Source organism: Miscanthus floridulus, chromosome 19 (assembly GCF_019320115.1).
Source record: "Miscanthus floridulus cultivar M001 chromosome 19, ASM1932011v1, whole genome shotgun sequence".
NCBI lineage: Eukaryota > Viridiplantae > Streptophyta > Magnoliopsida > Poales > Poaceae > Miscanthus > Miscanthus floridulus.
Genome location: NC_089598.1, coordinates 13,808,388 through 13,834,107, shown reverse-complemented (window position 1 = coordinate 13,834,107; position 25,720 = coordinate 13,808,388). Strand labels below are relative to the sequence as shown.

General features: G+C 44.1%; 3 protein-coding genes across 3 annotated transcripts; 2 read left to right on the top strand and 1 right to left on the bottom strand.

Annotated features, from left to right (window-relative positions):
• Positions 1-7,343: 7,343 nt before the first annotated feature.
• LOC136527529 (uncharacterized) lies at positions 7,344-10,571 on the top strand. Its single transcript, XM_066520291.1, has 3 exons — positions 7,344-7,634; positions 8,683-8,910; positions 10,265-10,571. The coding sequence occupies exons 1-3, from the start codon at positions 7,463-7,465 to the stop codon at positions 10,438-10,440; spliced, it is 576 nt and encodes a 191-aa protein (XP_066376388.1). The 5' UTR covers positions 7,344-7,462; the 3' UTR covers positions 10,441-10,571.
• A 1,178-nt stretch (positions 10,572-11,749) lies between these two features.
• On the top strand, positions 11,750-15,333 carry LOC136527528 (uncharacterized). Its single transcript, XM_066520290.1, has 9 exons — positions 11,750-12,111; positions 12,209-12,296; positions 12,483-12,593; positions 12,782-12,864; positions 13,215-13,329; positions 13,821-13,912; positions 14,300-14,365; positions 14,450-14,543; positions 15,032-15,333. The coding sequence occupies exons 1-9, from the start codon at positions 11,804-11,806 to the stop codon at positions 15,140-15,142; spliced, it is 1,068 nt and encodes a 355-aa protein (XP_066376387.1). The 5' UTR covers positions 11,750-11,803; the 3' UTR covers positions 15,143-15,333.
• A 201-nt stretch (positions 15,334-15,534) lies between these two features.
• LOC136527527 (WRKY transcription factor 72A-like) lies at positions 15,535-22,527 on the bottom strand. Its single transcript, XM_066520288.1, has 5 exons — positions 22,491-22,527; positions 21,695-21,769; positions 20,985-21,566; positions 20,742-20,855; positions 15,535-16,680 (listed from the first exon to the last, which is right to left on the bottom strand). Exons 2-5 carry the CDS (start codon positions 21,734-21,736, stop codon positions 15,706-15,708), a joined length of 1,713 nt encoding a protein of 570 aa, XP_066376385.1. The 5' UTR covers positions 21,737-21,769; positions 22,491-22,527; the 3' UTR covers positions 15,535-15,705.
• Between the last annotated feature and the right edge of the window lie 3,193 nt (positions 22,528-25,720).

The window sequence follows — 25,720 nt, the reverse complement described above, 5'->3', positions numbered from 1 at the left end:
TTTATTTCATCTTCACTTGTGTGGTCATGTCCAATAATCATTGGAATATGCCCATAGAAACATGCGTCGTCATAGATTACTTTACCGCCAAAGGGTTGCTCGTTCCGATTACGTGATAGATTTCTGACATTTTATCTCTTCATCAGAAATCTAATAATTTATCACGTTTCCTCAGCTTCAGTCGCCTGAGCTCTCAGACGACGTGTAGAGAGCACCGTCCGCTACTTTGTTGCTGAGCTGATGGAAGGAGGTACAAAGCGAATGACCACTGCTTAGCAAACGTCGCCTGATTTTCTTGGAAAAACCAGGCGCCTGTACAATAGCAACTCCCTCTTATTGATGTTATGGATACAATAATAGGATGGCAATTGGTTGTACTTCTTTTGTCGTGATATAGTTTTAGGTAACTTACGAACTTCTCGTACGTGTTTGAATTGGCCTTTCAGTTTATAAGTATATAAATGGGTGAAAGCACTATGTGGGAAAAGAAAAATGGTGGAACTATTTTCTGTGGTTTCATTGGTTGTAATTACAAATGATGATCAACTACATACACAAAGCTTGTGTTCATGGGATGATGATTATTACAAATGATGACGTCGATCGCATGCATTGGCATATCGTCCTGTATGGCAGGACGGACACCAGCGGATCGATCGCGATCTACTACTAAACTGTGCGTGCCTGGCTGAATCTCAGCCAAGAATGCAATAATAAAGCCAAACAACTACAAACAGTAAATTTTGGCACTTATTATTACTCAATCATGGGTTTATTTGGTCGTGGCCTCGAGGGAAGCTCAGGTCGTATCGGCCACCAACACCGCAAGCAGTAAATTTTGGCACTTATTATTACTCAATCTCGTGGCAGATTTCTGTGCTTGTTGTTTTCTACTTTTTTAGCAAATCAAAAGTAGCCACGTAGCATGTCACACAAGAGAGAGAGTGAAAACGAAAATACAGCACATATACGTCACATAATAGCTTTTGAAAGATTTTGATATTCCTTATCTTCCGCTTTCAGAAAATCTGCCGCATCATCAAAGGAAAAAAAAACAGCACATTTACAACACAAATACACCACATATGCAGACAATAGGAAACACCTCAGAAAGCACATATGTTTCTCTAGGACAAACAAGAAAGATCATTGTTTTTTTAGGAACACATACTTTATTACCACCATGATCTGGTCGAGAACATTTCTCTAGGACACCATTATATTGGCATAACAACATTTCCTCCTAGAAGCCATAAGTCTGAAACATATAAACTAAATTAAGAATCCGAAACGCAGAGAACACAAAGAAAAATTGAAGCACCTTAAACACATATAAACTCTTTTATTTTTCCTCGAACAGAAATTAGATGCACATGTGGAGATAATCTAGTAAAGTGTTCTGCTTCTTTGAACCCAATGTTTCACGCGAGATGCAGGGGAAGCAAAGGCAGACGCCTACCTGACGCTACTCCTGCAATTCCCACAAGGTAAATACCAGAATGCAGGCGCGGATAGGATTCACAGCTGAAATATATTTCTAGCTGCTATAATTCCCAGAACTGGCAACGATGCAACCCTCCCTATGCCAAACGAAATAAAATTGAGGAAGCGAAGCCACGCGCAGGCAGACAACAAAAGAACTTGCCACCTACCTCGATACGCGTCAACAACGCCGCTGCCAACAATGCCACAACCACTCCAGACGACCACGCTCCTGCCGCCGCCGTTGCCAACAACTCCGCAGCCGCCACAACCAACGCCAACACTGCCGTAGCCGCCACAACCAACGCCAACACCGCCGACAGATCCATCGACCCCGTCGCCGCCCACAACTCTGCAGCCGCTGGCAACGCTGCAGCCGTGTCGCACTCCTGAGAATATAAGAATTTCAAAATTGAACCAGCGGACATACATAGAAAAAACAGAAACACAACCTACATGGGCCGGCACAGGAGAGTGAGATACCACTTACAACCTAGGAGGACCACGCGTAGCGCGAGTGGTGGGAGACCGAGTCTGGCTTCCTGCCCACCAGCGTTCGACTATAGATGTCCATCGGGCCAGCCTGGCCCGGCACGGCATGGGCCCATGCCAGGCACGGCCTGATGGGGGTTGGGACGGCATTGGTGTCTCACTCTCACCTTGGGATTTTGTTCGTATTTGTTTCTGGTAGGTCTGGGAGTTGGGTATATGATGTGTTCGTTGTTTACGAGGTTCATACGGCTTCGTGAATCTCTAGAAGGACACTAGTGGTGTATAGGTTATAGATCTAGGGATGTGCGTGCATGTGGTGTGAGTGTGTTAGGTATAGAGTTTAGATACTACAACTTGTATACTTGGGAGTCCAAGGCTAAAAAAAGTTTTAGTTAGATACTACACTTATATACTTAGAGGGTGTTTAGCACGACTCCTCTAGAGGGGCTCCTCCAGAGAAGCTACAGCCGTTTTGGAGGAGACGGCTCCGACATCTATGCTTTTTACTTAAAAAGGGCTCCACCTGGAAAACGTTTGGCAGGGCTCCTCCGCAGTAGCCGGAAAGAGCCCTGCCAAACAGGCCCTAGGAGTCCAAGGCTAAAAAAGATTTTACGAGCCTAGCCCATTAGCGGTGTGCTGCGCTTTCCAATTTTTGAAAAAAGAAGAGCTTCATTGATGAGGACTTAATGTTGTTTTAGAAAATGTTGATAAAATTCAAAACTGACCTAAGAGAATGATGGATCTTTTTTAGAAAAATACATTGTTTTAATAATTAATAATTGCAAAAATAAGTGTTAGTTTTAAGAAAGATGAAAATATAACCATGTAATCCAATAGCCGATAGGGCACATTCTGATTGCTGATAAAGAACATTTTTAATTTGCTTTTTTACTGAAAATATATGTAAGTGATGAAAAAAACTCAATAGTATATGGGAGAGACCCCGCGCGCTGCTTAATCGGTCAGAAAAGGCTAGTGGGGCTTGAGTTTGACGGTGTGATCACAAGGAGATCAAAGAACAAGGCATGCAACTCCTGTCAGCCCGCCCGCTGCTGCACCTGCCTGCGCGCTACTGCTAACGTGCATGCCGGGCCGGGCCCGCCTGCTGCTGCAGTAGCAGCAGTACGCATGCAGCTGCGCATGCACGTGGGGCCACCGTGCCCGCTTCGCTTGCCGTGTGCGCGAGGACCGCTGCCCTCAAGGGGACCACCTCTGCTGCGCCTACTTTTCACGCCTGCTCATAGAATAAAACATTTGCTACGACATACACCCAAAATAGATAAAATATTTACAACATACTCTTGTAATATATACGTATGGACACTGCAACATATTCAACATCGAGATAAAACACTCATAAAAAACGTTTGAAATAGCTGAAACATTTGAAATATACAATTACAACATGCGTGTATAGCCAATGCAATATATGCAACATCAAGATAAAACACTTGCAACATACGTTTAAAATAACTGAAAACATTTGAAATATACACTTGCAACATACGTGTATAGCCATAGCTACATATACAACACCAGATCTACTTTTACAACATCTAGATAAAACATATGTAACATAATATGAAACGCACGAAACATATAATTTGAACATGGGCTTATCTGCTTGCTGCCGCCCGACAAAAGCTTGTTGACGCGGCATGGGGAGTGGGCGCGAAGTGTGGACGGCGCGTGGCGCGAGCATGGGCGGGGTGCGGAGGCGGGTCCGGCGCGAGGCGTGAAGCACGGGCAGTGGTGCGCGCGGTGCGAGGCGGGTCCGTCGCGCGGAGTGAGGCACAAGCCGAGCGTGCAGCACGAGGCGGGTCCGTCCCCGTGGAATCAGCCGCAGCGGGCGAATAGGAAAGAGAAAAGTCTAAATTTTTTTAAAATAAAATAGAGAAGCCGTGATGGGAGTTAGGCCGGTCACATCTGGTCCGCAGGGCCAATAAAGATATGTGTCTCACCGGATGAATGCTCGAGAGAGCATTACCGATAGTCTACCGCCAACCCAAAGCCAATATGACTATAGATGATGTGGCTCTTTCTCGTTCACGTGCACCCCAGTTCGCAAAGGCTACATGCACCTTATCGTGGATGTGCATGTCAAAAGTCTTATCGGCTTTCAGAGAACCGATAGGTTAAATAGTCCATAGATGTCTACGTAGACAGTCTCTAGCTTACGTGACGCATCTTATCACCGGTCGTTCAATAGCAAACAGGCACCTAGCTATAATTACAGTTTTCCCATAACAGCACCCTCTGAACATATAGCTCAATTATTTATGAAAATAATATTCTTTAAATTAAAAAATTCAGAGAGCGACAACCTCGTTACAACTCATTAGCAGCTTTGTTAGTACTACCTTTCTCTGTCTTCTTGATCTAACTCGTATAGTGACCGACCTTCTTTGCTTTGCTTTCGGAAATGATAAGAACTGGCACTGATTTATCCAGCAATCATTTTCCCAACTTTTAAGGTCTCGGAATATATATTGTGTGTATATGTTTCTTCCTTCAGATAGAAACGAGTTAAAGTTGGTTCTTCTACGGAGTATTCTCTTCAAATAGATCAAACTCATCCCATAAAACAAATATGGCCTTGTTTAAATCCAGGGTGTAAAATTTTAGAATGTCATATCAGGTGTCAAATAGGGGTGTTGTATGGGGTATTCGGATACTAATAAAAAACAAATTACAGAAATCCGTCAGTAATCCACGAGACTAATTTATTAAGCCTAATTAATCTATCATTAGCACATGTGTGTACTAAGTTAGCACCACATTATCAAATTATGGACTAATTAGGCTTAAAAGATTCGTCTCGTAAATTAGTCGTAAACTGTGCAATTAGTTATTTTTTAGTCTATATTTAATACTCCATATATGTGTTCAAACATTTGATGGGATATGGAGTAAACTTTAGAGGGAGAAACTAAACAAGGCCTACTCCCTCCATCCCAAAATAGAAGTTATTCTCACTTCCCGAAAAGTCAATATTTTTTTTAACTTTGACTAATTATATATAAAAAGATATTAACATTTATAATACATAATTAGTATCATTAGATATATCGTTGAATATATTTTTATAATAAAACTATTTAGAGATATAAATATTGCACGTATTTTTAAAATGACTTATAATTTAAAACTAAGGCCGGAAGTACTCATCCATTAATTTCTTGCAGGTTAAGGGGTAGGTGATGTGGTTATTGGGCAATTTGGTGTGCGAGAGGAGCTTATATATTTTTTAGTTTGTTACAGAACAATCATGCATGTTCTTTAAAAGGAACTACACTAAAAGAGGTGTATCCAGTGCAAAGAGCTATAAATCTTACAGGGTCACAAAAATACTTCAAGGTTTCAAAAGAGGGAGGGGCCGATCATCATACATATGGGACCCTAGGGAATTATTATTAAAAAGTCATCGTTTGTTTAACAGCGTGTTAGCTAGGGAGGTTATATCATAATAACACTTGGGTTAAATCACGTGATTTAAACAATTTATTTTGAACTTTTTGGTATAGTAAATACGTCATCATTTATTTGTATTGTATATTTTTGTAATTGTTGAATTATTTTTTCACATAGTTTTTGAAAAAAGAGTAAATTATGAGTTGATTTTTTTTGTGCAGTTTGTACAAATTTTTCTTGGAAAAAACAAAAGAACAAATTAAGAGCTAATTTATTTTTTCTTGTGACGCTAAAAACATGGGCCCTCATTATTTACCGAGTGAACCGGACCTTTCTCTTGCCTATATGGTTAAGGAAAAAGTCCATATTACCACCCTCAATTTTTGTGAAAGTCTATTTTTCCTCTCTGAACTATAAAACCAGATAAACCACATCCTTGAACTTTTAAAACCATTCGTTTTACCTCTCTAACCGGTTACAAGCGGTTTTCAAAGACGATTTTGTCTTTTTTTTTATTTATTTCGACTGAATCTTTAAAAAATCATAGTAAATCATAGAAAAGTCATAAAATAAAATTTTTAATTTTGTTGGACTTGACATAAGTACATCTACACAGTAAACATATAATATGGTATGCTTTAGTATAATTTTTTTGCTATAGCTTTAGATCTATGCTTTTATGTAATTAATTCAGAGCTGCAGTTTCTATATTCCAATTGTGACAATTTTTTTATAGTGAGCTAATTATTATATGCTTGAATTATAATAAAAATTTCATACTTATTGGATCATGTATAACTTAATTATAGATTTAAAATACTTTTTAACAAGCATACATCTAAAAAATCAATAACTAAGTTATACATGATCCTATGATTATGAAATTTTTACTTGAGTCTAAGCATACAATAATTAGCCCACCATAGAAATTTGACCACAATTGAATCATAGAAACTATAACTATGAATTAATTATAAAAAAGCATAGATCTAAAACTACAGTAAAAAATTTGTACTAAAACATACCATATTATATATTTATTGTGTAGATCTACTCAGGTGGAGTCCAACAAAATTGAATTTTCTGTTTTATGTTTTTTTGTGATTTACTATGTTTTTTTAAATATTCAGCCAAAATAAATCAAAATAAAAAAGGCAAAGCCGCCTTTGAAAAACCGCTTATAACCAGTCAAGGAGGTAAAACGAATGATTTTAAAAGTTCAGGAAGGTGGTTTATCTGGTTTTAGAGTTCCAGGAGAAAAAGTAGACTTTCGAAAAAGTCGAAGAGGTAATGTAGACTTTTTTCCTATGGTTAAAGATAGAGGTGTTTGCTTTGCTTGCTTTATGGCCTTGATTCTTGGGCTCTCAAGTTTTTTTTTTAATCAAGTCAGTCAAATTTAGTCCCCAGCCCTGGCACGGCTAGCCGCTTCGCTTGGCATGACAGAAACAAGTGAGTCTAATAGGCGAGAGAACCAAACGAGTCTGCTTGATTCCTTGCCCCTGTCCCCGTCTCGCCTTGCTAAGCAAGGCTATCCAGAACCGGTGGAGGAAGTCTTTGTTTTTCACAAGTAAAGATGTAGTGAATGAAAAATCCAAATTCATGTTCACCGTTTAAGATTTTACCTAGCTAGATGAGATAAGCGCAAAAAGGGTATTCAAAGTTACCACACAAAATTGGCCCGCAATGTCCCCATTTTTTGTCTTCACTTAATTGAAGCCCGCTTATTATTATGTTACACATGATTTACCATCCTATACACAACGGTAATAGAGGAATCCCGCGGTGAGATTCTTGTGATGACTTTATTAACTTTGAGATTTAACCGCTTAGTCCTTCGATGTGCTTATATTTGTAGACGTCAGCATGTGGTAAATATCTCACTGCGGGCCCGCTGAGCCCGACGCGAAAATGCTCCAGCCTCCAGGCCTCCAGGCCTCCACGAATCTGGGCGGCCCGCTGAGGCTACACCAGATCTTTGCTTCCTCGGCTCGCTTCCTCCTCTGTCCTCTCCCGTCCCGTTCCGTCGTCCCTCCCCGTGTCGCCTGCTTCTTCCCGAAACCAAACACACAAATCCGCCATGGCGCTCGCCTCCGGCACGTCCCGCCCCCTCCTGGGTCGCCCCGCCGGCACCGCGCGGCCCCACCACGCCGTCTCCTCATCCTCCCCCGCCTCCTCGATCCGCTTCCCCCGCGGCGCGGGCGCCGGCGGCGGCAGGGCGGCCGTCTCCCTCCGCGCCCCCGCGCCTCCAGGTCCGTGGTCAACCCAGGTGTTTCTTTCCCCCCGCGTAATAATAGTTAGAAGCAGTTGGGTTATGCACTTATGCTCTTGGCAAATGATTTGGGTTTGGGTTGTGGAGGAGACGTATGAAAACTGAACTTTTGTTTGATCCGTGATGCTCTAGCTTTTGGATACGGTCTCAGCCACAGGGACGATAGTCGATATGGATATATTACGTGCAAGACTCTTTCAGAGCAAGCTTAGCTTCGTTTCGTAGCCGCAGAGATTATGAAATGCTTTAAATCGGCTGTCAGCAGTAGTATAAGATGTATTCTGCTTCAACAGAATTCCAATTAAGCACGCTTGTCACAATCTACTATCGCCTTCCGCATATAATCGAGAAAAATGCCTTTTTGCGGTAATATGAATTAGCTTTTCTGTTGGCTACCCTAGTGCTCATTTTAATGCTTGGCAGTTTCGACCTTGTTTCTTTCATTGCCAAGTTATCCACATTCAATTTATCCTTTAATCACAGAGGTTTAAACTTCACTGCTTTCAGAGAAGTAGAATAGAAAGCCTCAGACATACTAGTTTCCAAGTAGTACATCTTATAATCTTATAAATCCCAAGGACTGTGGTACATGACAGTTTCACTTGGGGTTACCTGGATTTTGTTTCCTTTTTCTTCAAGCCACAAGTAAAACTTCCCCTTTCTAAAGCTATGTGTAATGTGCAAATACAATACCCACGACCTGTGTCAACTAGTAGCATGTTTTATTGATTACAAAAGTTGCAACTGTCACTGCAGTAAGCATTTTGTTTCTGATGTTCATGATTGGTAAGTGGTAGGTCAAACTGAACTTCAATATTTTGTCGTTAACTTGAGAACAACATCGATCCATGAGCATTTTTACTGCCAACAAACACGACCGTGGAGCTATAGATTGAAGTGGACTTTAATTATTGATTCTAACATCACTCATATGTTAAAGTTTCCAATAACAGCCAAAAAAAAATCATGCACACAATTCTGCTCATGCTCCATTTAACATTAAGTCAATGATTGATCATATTTTGCAGCGGCAGCGGCAGCAGCAACATCTGGTAGCATTGCTCCAGCAATTTCATTGACTGAAAAGGCCTTGAAACATCTGAACAAAATGAGGGCTGAACGGAACGAAGATTTGTGCTTGAGAATTGGAGTGAAACAGGGTGGATGCTCAGGCATGTCTTACACCATGGAGTTTGAAAGTCAAGCGAATGCCAGCCCTGATGATTCTGTTGTAGAGTATGATGGTTTTGCAATAGGTAACTACCTTAACCTGGCTATGCACTATTTATATTTTTTTTTCCAGATTGAGGATGACCTTTCCATTAACCACACCGAAAAAACAAGGTGTTTACTGTTGAACAGAGTAATTGGACAGGAAAGAAAGACTCGACAGGAAGCCACTAACAAAATCAACCAAGGCCAAGCCTGCAACATGGCACTAAACTACCTGATTCAGATAGAAGCTACCAACTCAGCAGACCACAACAGTACAAAACCTGCTACCACAAAACAATCTGGTTACCAAAACAACCAAACGACCAAGTCTTTTTCCTACAGTTGGACATGAACTCTCACTTCGCCGGTTCACCTGTTGCTAGTTCCTCTGCTTTCTTGTCAACCTCCAGGTTTCAGCTCCTTTTGCTGCCCTCTCACGCACTGGAGCCTTCATGGATCTGATTTTCTGGAGGCGAAGTTTACCTGATGTAGGCATCGACACAAGGAGCTGTGTAGTGGTGTTGAGCATTGTCCACACTCCCTCAATAACCACCACCTGCATTTCATCTGGATATAAACCTGCCCAATATTGCACCAGCATGTCTCTACTGGATTCTTAATCAGTTTATTCTCAAATCTTGCCCTGTTTCGGGCTTTCCAGATAGCCCAGCTTATTACTGCAACACCCAACACATACACTTTATTCTTGAACCCAAGGCCAGTATTGTTGCAAGTTCATGTGAATATTAACAGCACCAAAGCACTTGGCTATGGTTCTGCACACATGCCACATGGTATTAAAAAAACAAGTGAGCAGCAGTTTCATCTTGCTCACAGAAGTAACATTTGACCCTGTACCTAATTTCTTTTGATCATATTATCCCGGGCCACTTGGCTATGATGCAATACTTATATTAGGATTTAAAGAATGATTAGTGTTTCTAGAATTCAGCCTTTGAATATCAGAGTTCTCAGTGTTGCTTCTGCCTTGGCTGAACTCTAAAGTATAATTGCTCAAAAAGTTACTATTGCTTTTAAGTTGGATTGTTGGAATGCATTAATAGCGAAAAGAAACTTGGCATTTCTTATTTGAATTGCAAGGCATGCTAAGTGAACGTGATAGAGTAACATCTTAACAGGTCAGCGAGATCTTTCTCCTGCACCTGTGAAGTTACCTTAGGACTTCATGTCCTGCTTCCGAACACTTGCTGACTGCTGTAATATAGGCAATTTTTCATACCTCCCATCTCAACTGATTGCGACCCTATGTGTTCAGAATGAACCAATTCTAATAGCATACATTTATAGACAGATTTTAAGAACTTCCATCTGAACTGATTAACTCTCTATCAGAATGAACCAATTCTAACAGCATGTATTTCTTTGGTTCTGCAGTCTGTGACCCAAAATGCCTTCTTTTCATGTTTGGAATGGAGCTGGACTACAGTGACGCGCTCATTGGTGGCGGTTTCTCTTTCCAGAATCCAAACGCAACAAAAACCTGTGGGTGCGGCAAATCTTTCGCGACTGGGAAAGAAACCGAGGCCGCAGCAACCGCTTGCAACAACTAGAGTAGCGAAATATTGATAGCAAAACGTGATGTAACATGTTATATAGCTTGCTCCTGTTGAAGTCCTGTGGCTACACCACAATACAGAAGGCATAGAATTCAAAGAAAGTACACCATTATCAATGGCCCCCATATTCAGCTTTTCTTGTTTGGCGATCATTGCGAACGAACGTTAGCTTGAGTGGTTCCGTCCCTGTCGTGGGAAGGGCCCTGGTCAGGAGTTCGACTTCCGGCTGTTGTGGGCACAGCTGCGGTTATGCGCAGTTTGTGCAGAAAAAAAAAACTCCCTCGCATGTCCCGCGTCATAAAGCACAGGTAAAAAAGATCGACTTACTCACAGGGTTACGGGCCTCGGGGGTTTTTTTTGCCTGCGTGAGAGGTCTTCTGCCTTGAGCACAAAGTTGCAGGGGCTGTCTGCCCACTGCAGGCTAAGTTTTATTTTTGGCAATCATTCTCAAGTCCTTAAACTTGTGTTATGATCCCAAACTCTCAAAATGTATTTTCAGGTATCAAGCTTGTCTTGACGTGTCATTCAGTTTATCTTTAGGTTCTTAAACTTGTCAGAGTATACCATCTGTTCCGGATGAGCTCCAATCAACTCATATGCTAGTATCTAGGGCTCCATCTACATGTTCTCTCTCTTCTAGCTCCATCTTTATGCTTACTCCTCTCCACGTTCCAATCAGCGTGGCACATTACCGTCGCTAACTCAGCATCTTCACCATATGACTTCATCATTATCCACATCAAAGGCCATGACGTCAACTGTGGTGACTGCATAACTAAAGCTAGTGCTCCTTAGATGGAAGAGGTAGCTGAATGATTGATTTACCACTGAGTTTCTCCCAGTCAAGAATAAGGCGTGGATCCAACCGCTATGTCATGTGGTGTCGAAACGCAGAGTAGATCATGTTTATTTAGACATAAACAATACATTATGGCAAGTTTAGGGGCCTAGATGACATACCGAGATATAAATCACAATGAGGCAAGTTCAGAGATTTCAAAATAGTATTTTAAAAGTTTGGAACCTAAAAATGTATTTTAAAAGTTTAATGACCTAAATGCGGTACACATTTATGAACAGCTGCATATGTTACTCAATTTCCATGGGACGGACATAGATGGAAACCGTGTATGATAGCCGTCCGAAAATAAGTGTCGTTTTGGGTGAACGGTCAAACTTTATCAAGTTTAACTAGATTTGTAAAAATATTAACAATATTTTTATCTCTGAATAATTTATTATGAAAATAAATTTAATAATACTTATTTTTATTAATAATATTTTTTACATGTTTATCGAAGTTATAAGCGTATTTAATGACGATCATTTTTTTTTTTGACCGAGGGACTGAGGGAGTATGCGTTATCCGAGCTGCAGAGCAGCCGCTTCTCTCAGTCACGTCATCCTCGCACGGTCGCGGCGCCAAGCAATGGCAACCACGGCGCCGCTGCTCTCGCCCCGGAGCGTTCGCCCTACCCAGCTCTCGCGCCGCCTCCCGCCCCTACATTTCGCATCCCCCCTCGACGCGCCAGCGAGGCGGCTGCGCCTTCGCCGGGCGCTGCCACCTTGTACGGCCAAGTTCGGCAAGTTCGACGCCTCCGACGCCCCCGCGGAGGCCGAGGAGGCGGACGGTGGGGTGGCGCAGCCCGTGGAGGAGGACGACAGGTCAGGCTCACTGCACCCTCAACTCGTGCGTGCGTAATTGAGAACACAAAAGATGCTGACGTTCTGAGGCGGCCTCTGCTGTGTCTGTGTGGTTCAGCTGCTTGCCATCGGATTTGGAGGGCGCGATTCGGCAGTCGGGGAAGGCGAGCGCCGATTTCGTCAACTCTGGAGGCCTGCGAGCTATCGTATGATTCTCATTGGGCATACGTATTGTTGCTTCTGTAATTCGGTTCAATCGTATCTGCTGTAATGCTGTAGAAATGGTGATAGAATTCTAAAAGTACTCGCTCTGCTGGGCTTCTGATTAAGCATATTTACCATACGATTCTTGAGGATTTATGATTGGTGGTGACTTGATATCAATATTGCAGGCAGAGCTGCTGATCCCTCAGTTGGAATTCCTCAACGAGGAAGGAGCACAGGCTGAACTCTGGGCGTTGTCAAAGATTTTCCTGGACACGCTTGCACAAGAGACAGGACAGGTTTGGATACCAGGTCGTTTCGGCATTAGACATGGATTTTACTCTCTCCAGCTTACAATTGCATCACTCTAGCTCCTACCAAGCCCTGATTGATATTTGAGACTACAGATTACTACGTAAGTTTGTGGCTCTTGACCTCTTATGATTTATGTATTTGTCTGTATCTGATTCCACTTGCTGTTTTGCAGAAAGTTACTGCCATTTTCCCCGACGCTGGAGCAGCCGCCCTTCTTAAGTATCAATGGAAAGATGCACAATTTAAGTGTGCCAGGTACTAATGTACTATCCACTGAGAAGTGATGGTTTCATACCAAGTTGATTTAATTTGTTGCATCTCATGATTTTCTGAGTACAAGTGACGTGCTATCGACATCAATTGAAAAGCACAACTCATTTTCTTTTGAAACCAGGAACAGTTAATTTTCTAGCTACCAAGAATTGTCCAGTTCACCTTTAGTCCTAGTTGCAAATGCCATATTTTACTGGACATGGCAAGACAGAATTCTGACTCATTTTTGTGTTCTTGAAGAAGAAACTTTATGGATACGTCCAGATTATGACACTAAATAGTAATCAGGTTGTTATTTCAAATGTTCAATCTGTTTTTGACTTGACTTGCAGCTTAAGTGACCGGAAGCCAGTTGATCCTGAAGATGAGGTCGCAGTTATGATTATCCCTGATCATCAGATGCTGGAAGCTGTTGAACGCATTGCGTCTCAACTCTCTGATGATCCTGTATGCAACTTATGCCTGATCAGATTGCAAATTTCTGCAGAACTTGCATCGAAAAAAAAAAGAAATTTCATTTAATGTTCCAAGCAGATTTGGTAGAATAAAATTTACATGAACAAGAGTATTAGGATAAAGGGCATACACGCAGTGTGGTAAATCCAGATCCAGGCCATAAATCAACCATGTATTTCCATGTTGTATATAGTGCAAATTGGCTAACAAAGTTTCAGATCCACCCAAGTGATTCATCCCAAATCAATATACATTGGCCTAAGGTGCTTATGCAGGATCTAAATGCATCTGCTCCAGCAGATTGGTCTATTCCACCTACATGTATAACCATTTCATGAAGAACTCATGCGAATCTTCATGCCTAAAACCAGCCATCCATATTTACATTAATTTAACATTGAATTTGATCAGCAGCCATCTTTGTATTTGTATATATATTTCATTTAATGCTATTCTCAACTAGTGTCTACTTTTTAATGAAGATAAGACCTCTTGTTATGTGGAACCCACGCCTTGTTAGTGGAGATGTTGGAGTAGGCTTTAATGTCCGGAATCTGCGCAGAAATTTCTTAAGGTAAGTCAAGTGGAAACATCTGTAAACTGTTGCATGTCATTGTGTAACTATTCTGCTTCAGGAAACAGATGTAATGCTTATTGAGGCCAGAATATCATCCGAGATGTCTCTTTCGTGAAATATACTGATATGTTCTAAACCACAGTAGTTGTACCCATAAATCATATGTTATCTCGGATAGTTATATTTTCTAAAAGGTATTTAATGAAATAATGAATCCACTGTTTTATGTCAACACATGGGGTTGAGAAACCTTCCTTAGATCTTATACAAATTAAATGCGCGTATTTTCCATTATTGACTCCAGGTCTCTTTGAGTCGAGCATGTTTGCTTATTATTTGTTGATTTTTCCCTTACTTTTGCTACATCCACCACTCACTTTGCAGTACTTTTACCACTGTTTACTCAATGAGGCCATTGCCAACTGGTGCAGTCTTTAGATGCTTTCCAGGGTGAGTAGATAACTATTGTCATTTCCATTCATTTATGATCCAAAAGAATAAGCTAAGGCATATGTTACTTTATTTATGTTACAGGCAGTGGAAAGTGTTTTATGATGATCCAAATAGGCCAAATCGGTATTTGCTTGCTAGAGAACTCACAAGTAGGCCCGATGCAACTGATATTGAGGTAAGGCACAGAGACTGACAGATACCTTATTTGTTGTTTTTCTGTCTCTACTTGATGATTACCTCTTTTTTTTAGTTCCTCCAGTCATGAAAACATGATGTTTCAGAGAAACAAAACAACTTTTTTGCTTTTGCTGCTGCTTGTCTGAATGCCATCTATTCTTGACTGGAGGTAGTAATTGTGTGAATTGAATCTTTGCACTGTTAAAAAAGTGAGTCAAATCATGCGTCTGCTATAAGAACTAAAGAGTATCTAATAGTCAGTATTTCTCAGTCTCTAGACAGTATGTTGTGGCTGCAGCACATTAATCAGCTAAACTACTGAAATTTAACACAAACTGGAGAACACCACTTTTTTATTGAACAAGACATGTGCCTGGTAGGAAAATACTTGATGACATATGCTGCTGTAGCCTTTAGTTCAGCAATGAAGTTTGTATTTTCCCGAACTTAAATTTTTTAAAAACTAACCCTACTATAATTTTGCAGAGAATATTTGGTGGTGCCGATGAGCAATCTGAAGAGGCACCATCATTGATGAACAATGTCATGGGCGTGTTTAGTTCTGTGAGTCAGTTTATGAGGGTCATCTCTAAGTGAAAGTTAAAGCAAACATTGTTCACACTTGAAGCCGTCAATAATCATCATGATGCTTGAGTTATACAAGAAGATTATTTTGGTGCATCCATGCTGTTTTTAGTCTGTAACTCCATGGTACTACTGTTCGGAATGGTATAGTTTGGCATTCCAGCACAAGGCACCAAATGTGTACACATACCATACCGTGGATTCCTGGAGTCATCTGATGTCCTACACCGTGAGGGGAAAAAAAATGTAGATAGATCCTCATTCGGGAAAAGGCAGGTATTTGATTATAATTCAATACTGTGTTGATGTATCATAATCAGCTCACATTTTGCTAACTCAGGGAAGGAAAGACTGGACAAAGATAAATTCAATCCTTTGTTTTACATGTGTGTTGTCTGAATCAAAACAATTTCTTTACCTTACAGTGAGAGTCAGGATATCTATCCTCTAGAGTGACACTTATCCTCAGGATATATACACCAAATGCTGCTGAAATAACCAAATTTTTGAAGGAGAAGAAACATTTGAATGAAGTGACCTAAATACAATACATTCAGAATCTTCAGCTGATGCGATCAGTGCTCCCTGTTTTCCACTGGAGAGGTGGAGGCGCTGTAAGAGCCCGACAAGCCCAGCGACGGCTGCAAGAACGACCGGTGCCCATTCGAAGCCTGCTCCACCGCTGCCGTCGTCGACGATGACCGTGCGAGCAGCGCCGACGAGCACGCCGCGCCCGCGCTTGATGGCGACGGCCCCAGGCCGAGGTGCTGTCCCCACTTTAGCCCCTGCAGCTGGCTCCCGCCTCCCGCCGACGATTTGTTACCGCCCTGGGTGCCGACGTACGACGTGATGGCGGCCGCCAGCGCCGTTCGGAAGCCCGGGTCCGACGTGATCACCTTCGCTATCGTGTCAGTGAGCACGGCCGCCGGTGCGCTCCCGCTCCCGCTCGCGGAAGCCGCCGCCGCCGCCACCTTCTGCTGCTGCTGGTAGAGCACGGGGACTTCCCCGCCTTGTTGCCTCCAGTTGATGTTGCTCAGTGTAACGCCACCGTTGAACAACGACGCAGCTGGTGACCCGTAGCTCAGGTACCCAGCACCACCGGCCGCCGGCCATGCAGCGCCGGACAGCGCGCTGGGCCCGGAGTTGGAGAAGGAGAAGCTCGTGGGATGATGGTACCTAGCACCGCCGTGCCCCAAGCTCGACGAGAACCTGTTGCCCAGAGAGAATGCCTGCGAGGTGGCCGACGGCGAGGTGAGGTCGAGCGTGATGGTCGGGTACGACGGCGTGGAGGTGATGGACGCGGCGCCGCCGGTCGGGAGGAAGAAATGTCTGGAGGCGTCGTGCGGCGCCGGAGGGAAGCCGAAGCTGAGGCCGGCGGCGGCCGGCGAGGCGGCGGGGAAGCGGAGGGAGGTGGAGGAGCCCGAGGTGAGCATGGACGCCACGGCGGAGGTGGTGGACGCCATGGCGGTGGCGGAGGCGGAGAGCGGGTGGTTGTGCGTGCCCTCGTACGTGGTGATCAGGATCGACATGTCGTCCACGCACCTCTGCACCTGCAAATGTTACACGCACGGTGTGTCATGCTCATGCATGCAAATGTTACAACCAAGCAGCATTTGGCTAGTTTCTTATAGTAGTATATTAAACAATCAAATAAAGCAGCATATATCAATCTCCCGGGCCCTGATCGAATACCATGTGCACATGCACTTATTGTATCCTCAAGAAATATGCCAATTCACTAATCACTAGTGATCTTCTTGTGACTATACAAGTTGAGCTTTAAATTCAAAATTTGTATTAGGGCTTATATTAGAAAATTATTTGCAGAATTATTTGTGGTTATCTTTCATATTTCTGTATCTTAGACTCTCACAGGTCCAACGCATTAGGGGCGTGTTTGGTTCGCAGTGAGGCCTAAGAGCATCTCCAAAAGTTCCCAAAACAATCTCCCAATTCTTTGATTTTTGGAAAAACTAAAAAATATGTCTCCAACAGTTACTAATACCAGCTCCTAATCTTTTAGCACTCGGTAAAAAATAACTCAGTGCGCGTAAAGATCCGTGCTCTGCCGTCGCGCGTATCCCTCCGGGTCGCGCCGATCTTCTCCCTCGCGCGGCAAAGAGGAGAGTCCCGCGCACCTGCTCTTCCTCCCGGAGGCGAGGAACATGACGGCGCTCGTGCTCGAGTCCGGCCCGTGGGACGTGGGCGTGCCGTGCCCGACCTACTTCCACCCATCCCGCGCCGCCGAGGTGGCCTCCTGGTAGCGGACACTCCGGCGCGCGCGGCGGCCCTGGATGTTCGCGTTCGTCGGCGCGCGGCGGCCCGACGACGGCGGCACCCTGCGCGGCAGCGTGATCGACCAGTGCGCGCGGTCCCGGTGGTGCGGGCTGTTGTAGTGCGGCCGCGGGCAGCGCAGGGATCGGACTGCTACGCCGGGCAGAAGTGGCGGCGATGAGGGAGCAAGTGATCCAGATGATACCCAGCATCGTGTACAGGACCCGAGGGCTCCCTCCGTGGAGTTCAGGGACGCCAGGGTCAGCCGTGTCAAGCGGGAGCTGCCTCCACGGCAAGACGACGATGACCGGGGCCGGTGGGATGGCTACTTCGACATGTGGTGATCTTGTGCAGCTTGCTCAATCCCTCATGCACACTGTTCTTGCTTTTGGACTAAAATAAAATCCTAGGCAAACAGATGATGTTACTTTGGCCCCCTGTATACTGTTTACCGTCATCAAGATACTGCACGACAGCGTGATCGACCAATGCGTGCAGTCCCGGCGGTGCGGGCTCCTGCAGTGCGGACGCGAGCGGCGCAAGGACTGCTTATGTGCTTCTTCTCACGAAGAAGATGATCGTATTTACGAAATTGCCATTGAACGATTGGAATATGGTTTTAGAATATATTTTTAGGAGTAAATTATTGGGTACTCTTGGAGATGGCTTAATTTAATACTCCCAATCTTTTTTTAAGTTGGAAAACAACATGTTTTTAGGAAGAAACTATAGAATATTCTTAGAGATGCTCTAAGGGCGCTCACCCAGCCCAGCGCTGAAAATCAACTGCCTGGGAAGCTGATCACTGACCTGGCACTTTTGCCAAGGTTAGAAGTAAACACATCCTAGATGCTGGGAACCATGAAAACAATCATGAAAAGGATCTACTACGCATATTTTTTTTATAGAGGTTAGGTCGGTGACACTCGAGCATTTAAATGCCCCTACACCAAATTTTAAATATTTAACATTAGATCCAACATTTCTCCTCAGTTCATCCTTCTTTCTTATCTGTGCCAATAGATGACTACCCCTTTTTTCAATGGCTCTTGCTATCCACTCACTCGCTAAAAATTTGAATTGTAGTGGGCTCTCACCTCCACCAATCCAACCAGGCTCATCTACCTCCTGCGCCCACCCTTCCATGACAGTATGACACCTCCACCACTTTCCCTCTAGGCCTGTGGGAGAACACAAGTACTCCCAAACCCTAACCTCGCCAGAGGCGAAAAGAAGCTCTCATGATGAGGTGTAGAGAGCAGCAAAAGTCATATACGAGAAAAAAAAACTTGGATCTGAACGTGTAATATAGCATTCATCTTTTTTTAGCATAGCTTACAGTATATATTGGCCATCACCTAAAAAGATTATATTAACTCAAAACACAACGGGTGACATGGAAAGAGACAATTCTTATTGGTGTGGTCAATCGATTTTTAAAATATATAACTTGAGTAACTCCACCAGATATTCTTTCCCCTTTCCCTTCAACTTCTTTGTAGGAGAATTCCCTCTAACTTATAGGAGATACGACGAATGCGTACTGCAGCATATTGGGAAAAAAACATCTCTCCTTTTACTTTCCTGACACTTAGGACCCACATGTTAGTTCGCAAAATATTTATTCTCCTTCTCTTTTCTTCTCACATGCCTCTCTTCTACCCCGTGTAACTCTCATTGCTACCAACCCCTATCTCTCTCTCCTCGACATTGCTCTCACCACTACTAGGTGTTCCCACCACTGACACCTCCCATGACACCTCCCATTGTCTACTCTCACTACTGGCCGCTCTGACCTCATCATCCGTCATCCTTGCCAAGGGAGAGAGGAGGGCATGAGGCTACAAGGCCAACCACCATGGGGGAGATGAGAAGAAGCTAAGGCAAAAATAGTGGGAGACAAGGTCGACCGGCTACTTTCCTTCTCTTTCATCTTAGGGCAGTGGTGTGGTCTACTCGTCGGGACCTCAACTTAGGGCGGTGGTGCGCCCTGCTCACAACGAGGCCAACTTTGTTGGCGGCGTGTCCTGTCAGCACCGACGAGAACCAAGGTAACGAGCGCTTAGCACAGGTAGAGAATGGAAGGAGAGGGGATTGAATCGCTACCCCTTTCTTTGAGGGACTGAGGGGGTGGTTTTCTCAATTGATAAAAAATAGGGAAGGTGATTTGCTAGAGCTTGCCTTTTATTTGATCCTCTTTTCATCACTTGTTATAGGGAAAGGGATCACTTAGGGCCTTTTGACATGGCTTCGGCTCTGGTAGTAAACTTTTTCCAATGAACTGTATCAAACACTTTAGGTGAAGGAATTGTTTTCTGGTGAATAGTAGAGGAGTCAGAGCCGTTTTGGGGTCTGGAGGAGGAGCCACAATTTGTGTATCTGGCTTCACTTGAGGAGGAACCATGCCAAAGGGTTTCCAACCAGACCCAAAAGTTCAATACCTGTTCGGCGTCTTCTCCAACCAGACCCAAAAGTAAATCATTTCTGCAAATGAGTTTTCATAAGAGAGATGCTTATATTTGAGTTGTGCCTATTAGACAACCAAAAATAGGTCTCCCATATAAGAACTCTGTTTGAGGCTGATTTTGGGTCTCTCGCTATCTATTTTGGGTTTGGTTGCCCGTATGAGTTCCTTGGACAGTCTTAATTATGAGCGCCAGTGCGAATGTACGATTCCTTGGTTCACGAGTTCGATTAGATGCGTGTGTTTTGTTGGATTCTGCTTGGCGTGGTGGTTCTGAATTCTGATCAATTTTATGGGTGAATTAAGACCTAATGTTCAATTTAGCTCGTCTATTGCCAACTGGTAGTAGTGCTACTGGTAGATTAGTAGAATCCGTAGAGTAAACTGGGGCTTCGGAAGCGGCTGGATCACATCATTCGCATTTCAGAGACCTAATAATAAGTGACAGCATTTGTTTATTAGTTTTTACACATGGGTCCATGTCAAGTTGTCAACCAATCACTTGCGATTTCAATGCCTCGTAGACCGCAAGCATTGATTGTACAAACTAAGCACAATTCAGGCCATCCATTGACTCCAAACCCACGTTCTCGAGTAATAATTCTATAGGGGCCAAGATTCAGTACCCGGCTATCCACCGCAACTTCCTCAAGTCAGTCTCTAGCAACTATATCATGTGCATCTTAAATAAAGACCCTTCTGTTTTCAACTGATGAATAAATAAATTATAGCCGTGTAAAGGAGACTTGGGTTTAGTTTGTTTGGATTTTCCATGTTCAGAGACAGAAGCATTTTACCTTTGAACTGAACATGTGTAGCTTCAAATTTGAGAATTGAGCAAGTATTGTTTGATTTAAGTCATGCATTATGTACCTGTTTTCTGACGGGGCATCCTGCTGCCACTGTACACCGGTAGTAGGAACGGGGGCATGGGTTCCCCTTGGCTATCTTCTGCCCATACTTCCTCCACTGGCATCCATCATTCATCTGATCAATAATCCAAAGCATATTTTTGCATGTTCAGTTATCTGATCTCCGCGTATCATTCCCTACTCCAATATATACATATGAAGCAAGCATTACATCTCTCTCAAATGGAATATTATGTCTACGTACCGTTGGTGCATCACACCTTGCCCTTACAGACACCCTTGCCTTCTTGGCCTGTGGCAGTGGACCTATGTCATCCTCAGGCTCCGTGCCAACGTTCCTCAAGTTGATCTTCTGCGTTTTGCTTGGCTGCCACTGCTGATCTGCTGCCTCCATGGTGTCGTCCTTGGCATCCTCGGAGCTAACTTCAGGGCTCAAGGTCATCACATCGGGCTGGATCTTTGCAATGTTATTAGTTGCACCATCTTTGTAGGCTGACAGTCCAAGTGACAGGCCTTCTTCTTTAATACTCATGAAGTCTTCTCTCCCTTTTCCTTCGGCAGCACTATTCTTCTCTTCCTTCTTGTGCATGCTTGTGCTCGTGCCGAGGCTCAGCGAGACGAATTCAGGCTCCTCGATGCCGGTGGGCATGATGGTCGAGGGGTCAGCAAGCTTCTTGGCTTGTCCTTTTTGAAGAACGTCATGGAAGTGTAATTGAAGAGATCGGTAGTCCTCTACAATGCGTGACAACATTGTTTTTAACCTCTTGTTCTCTTCTCTTACCTCACCCATCTCTGCCCTTGTGGATGCAATTTTATCTTTATCAACCTGAAGACACAAATGCACAACTATGAGATCTGTAGCCATTCCTTAACCAAGTCACATATGATAATAATGGACTTTTGTCTTTGTATAAACCTCGGAAGATTATTGATATAATCAGAATGCATCCTGACCTTGTTATGATTAGTTGAAGTTTGATTTGATGCTTCGTCCATTTCAGATCTTTCCCTAAGGCTTAGGGAGCTTGCCTAGTAAGGCACAAAAAACGGCAGATCAGAATACTGCAGTAGATAATAAGAAAAGGTAAAACTACACACAGAACTCATGAAGAAACTATGTTTTCTCTTCTCATGAAAATTCCAGGACCAATTTTATCCTCTCATGTTTGGCCATGCATGAATTGCTTTCATGCATGGTTAATGAATTATTGAATATATATGTTTATACTAATAGTCAGGCACCTCTTTTCTTGAACTTAATTCGTGTAAGGACTTAAACAAGTTGCCATCCAGGATATGATCATCATCTTTGATCTGCAATAGTAGCTTGGAAATTTGTTTTTGTAAGAACAGCAAAGAAAGCCATGGATGAATATGTTGAGGACCAACTATGCATGGGGCAGAGACCATTCCAGTTTAGTTTTTCCACATGTTTTTTGTGTGCTATTTACATATGCACCACAATTGGTGGTTTCTAATATTTAGTTGGACACCTGATTGATTTCGATATCAGAATCTACTGCTGAATATGTCTCCCTATAATCCTAGTTCCAATCATATCTATATATTCCAGGAAAACTGCAATTCTGAAGGAAGTCCCTTTACATATATAGATCAAGAACAATACATCAATAATCCAAAAGAGAGAAACTCACTGTGTCCTGAACTCTTGATCATACATAATCGAATACACAACTAAATTAAACTCTTCAGAAAATCACAGACAAACAAAACGAGAAAAATACCAAACCTTGCTTGTTAACTGCTCTTCATGGCTACCAGACTGCTTCTCCCCCCTAACCTCTCTCCTCTTTGACGGAAGCTAGCTAACTTTCAAGGGGTCTAATCCCTCCTTTCTTCTTCTCTAACTTCCCTCTAGCTCCAGTTCTCTCTCTTCCGATCTCTTTGTTCCTGCAGCTGTCTACAGCTTATAAAGGCAGGCCACAACCTCTTGTCTCTCTCTCCTATTTGGACTTTGGCATAAAAGAAGTCGTAACCCAGTGCTAACCTATGTTAGACGGTCAACATCTGTATACTGTATATCACTATTTGGTTTAGACTTGAGGACCACATGTGTCTTTTTCAGAAGTCAGTATTGTTCTTGGAGAAAAGTCCACTTAATTTCACCAGCATGATGTGGTAATAGTAGCTTCAAAATTGAGTTAATTAATTGCTTTGGATGCGTATATGAACAACCATTGTACATGCAGTTTAGTTTTCTAATGCTATATTCTCTGATATCTAGAAACATTTCTCCAAGCTCTGAATCACGGCATTGACTTGTGATTCAACATGTATTGGTATATTAAGAAAGTTACTAGTATTCCAGTAGAGGGTCTACCGCCTTTTTTTTATGGGTTTACCATTCGGTTCCCCAAAAAATCTGTGTTAAAATGAAGGATCTGACATTTTTTTCTAAGGCTTTAGTGTATCTATATGCTTAGTAGCTGATCACAATAAAGTGACCAAGTATACAGAAATTTATTATGCCATAAAAAACAAAGGGCATGCTAACCTAGAATTAATAGATTTTTTCACGAACGCCTCAACACATATTTCATTAAGAGGAGAAGAAGTGCGACCGCACGCACGCCTAGGCCAGGACAGGGCTTAGGCAGCACGGAATCCAGTTACAGCAGTTCACAGGAAAGCTACCAATAAACATGGACTACTCATTGATTGAACCTACAAGAAGCAATATAGCCTAAGGAAACTGTAGAAATCCAAACGTCCACCTAAGCGCGAATTATTGGAACTGACTAATAAAACAATATAAAAATCTAAGGCATATCTGATTGAAAAAATTCGTCATTCAAGAAGTAATGATTTGCTGCTACCTAGATTTGGCTTCATCTACAAAACTTGGATTATGACTATATATATCTCCTAGATCCAATGTTTCCACTTCCTCAGGCGCATCGACAGTCCACTTGTATGGTATTCTTTGAGAAATAAACAAAGTGACACATTAATCAATCACAAGACCATTGACCTTAATCATAACTAATTCTATAGAGATTAAGAACATAATGCAGTGTTGTGATCCAAAGTTAGCTGTACCATTTTTCTAGAATATTGTGTGGGTTCAACTGGGGTGGTCTTTGAGATTCTGACTGCCTCTTCCGATGACACCATTGGTGCTCCTTTAGAGGCCAACTCTATGGATTTGGTTCTTTTTGAATCCCAATGCTTTTAAAACTCCATTTACTATTAACCATTTGCGTTGCAACCATGCATGGTTCTATGCTTCCACTAGTAACAGATCATTGGGACAAGTGGTATGAACTTATACCCTCATACAATGTTAGCACTACCTGTCGTTGCTTTGGAACCAGGGGTCCCTCAACCGACGAGTGAATTTGTGCTGCGTGCTCCTAATCCCGGATGGCGATGCAAAGAGACACAAGGTTTATACTGGTTCAGGCAATCGAGGCCCTACGTCCAGTCCGAGAGATCGATCTTGTATTCCTTGCACCGGAGTGCTCGTAGTAGGGGGTTACAAGCTAGGTGAGAGAGGGGGCTAGCCCCAGGTCTCGGTGAGGGTGGTGCGGGCTGCTTGAGGCGTTGTTCTCCCCCAGCGTAGCGGAAGTGTCTAGTTCTATCGGTGTGTTCGTCCTCCTTCCTCCCCCCTAGAAATGGCCCCGGTCCTTCCCTTTTATACTCCAAGGGAGAACCAGGAACCTACATATGTTGCTACATGGCGTTCTAAAAACGGGGGTGGCGTGTCCGAGCCCTGTAGCCGGCCACTGTTGCGGCGTGGTCGACGGAGTGGCCCCGTCCTTGTCGTGCAGAAGTGACGCGCCGGTCATACTCGATCCTGTGCGTCGTGGGACTCCAGTACAGCTTGATGCAGGACATGGCGGGCGACGTGCTGGTCACCGTGTAATGACGTCGTAGTGGGCAGCGGCTCTGCAGATGCCGAGGCCGAGCCATCGTGGGGGGCTCGGCGGTCATGGACCCTCAGGCTGCCGAGCCCGTGAAGCAAACCGCCGAGGCCCTGGAGGGAATTATTGGTCCCGGGTACTGATTCCGAGGCCACAGCAGCCCAGACGTGGCTTCCCATGCCGCGTTGTCCTCGGGGCAGGAGTTGGCAGCACAGTGAGGCATGGGTGTCAACCATGTGCATGGTGGTTAGCACAGTGACGGGTAACCCCCGCCCAGTCCGAGGGACATGCAGGTCATCGCGTGATGACGTCGTAGGGGGCCGTGGTTCTGTAGGTGCCGAGGCCAAGCCATCGCTGGGGGCGTTGGCGGACATGGGTCCCCAGGCTGTCGAGCCCCTGAAGCAAACCGCCGAGGCCCTGGAGGGAATTATTGGTCCTGGGTACTGATTCCGAGGCCACAGTAGCCCAGACGTGGCTTCCCACGCCGCGTTGTCCTCGGAGCAGGAGTTGGCAGCACAGTGAGGCATGAGCGTCAACCATGTGCATGGTGGTTAGTACAGTGGCGGGTAACCCCTACCCAGTCCTGCCTCCTGTCCCATCGGCCATTCTGCTGTACTGTGTCGAGCATGCCGTTGTCGTCAGGGGCAGCAGTTGGTTGAGTTGATGCGACACGACGTTTTGTCAGAGGGACGGGAGAAGGAAGAGGCAGCGGAGTGCTGCCGAGCCTGCCTTGCGCGAGACGGAGGGTCGGTGGCCCAGCCGAGGCCTTTGGCGGGGGATCGCTCGGGATCAGTAGTGAGGGGGCCTCGGGCGAATCGGAGAATCGGCCGAGGCCCGTGGCGATGGGCCTCGGGCGAGTCGGAGAATTGGCCGAGGCCCTTGGAGCCTCGGGCGAGTCGGAGAATCGGCCGAGGCCGGCAGCGTTTTAGCTGGTTTCGATCTTTACGAAGTCTAAGCAGTTGTTTTTTGGGTCTTGCTTAGGGTACCCCTTCTCGCGGTACCCGACAGTAGCCCCCGAGCCTTGGGGGGAGTGGAGGCACTCCCCCTGAGGTTCCGACGAGAATTGGCTCTTGGTAGTTCCTGTCGGGATGGTGTT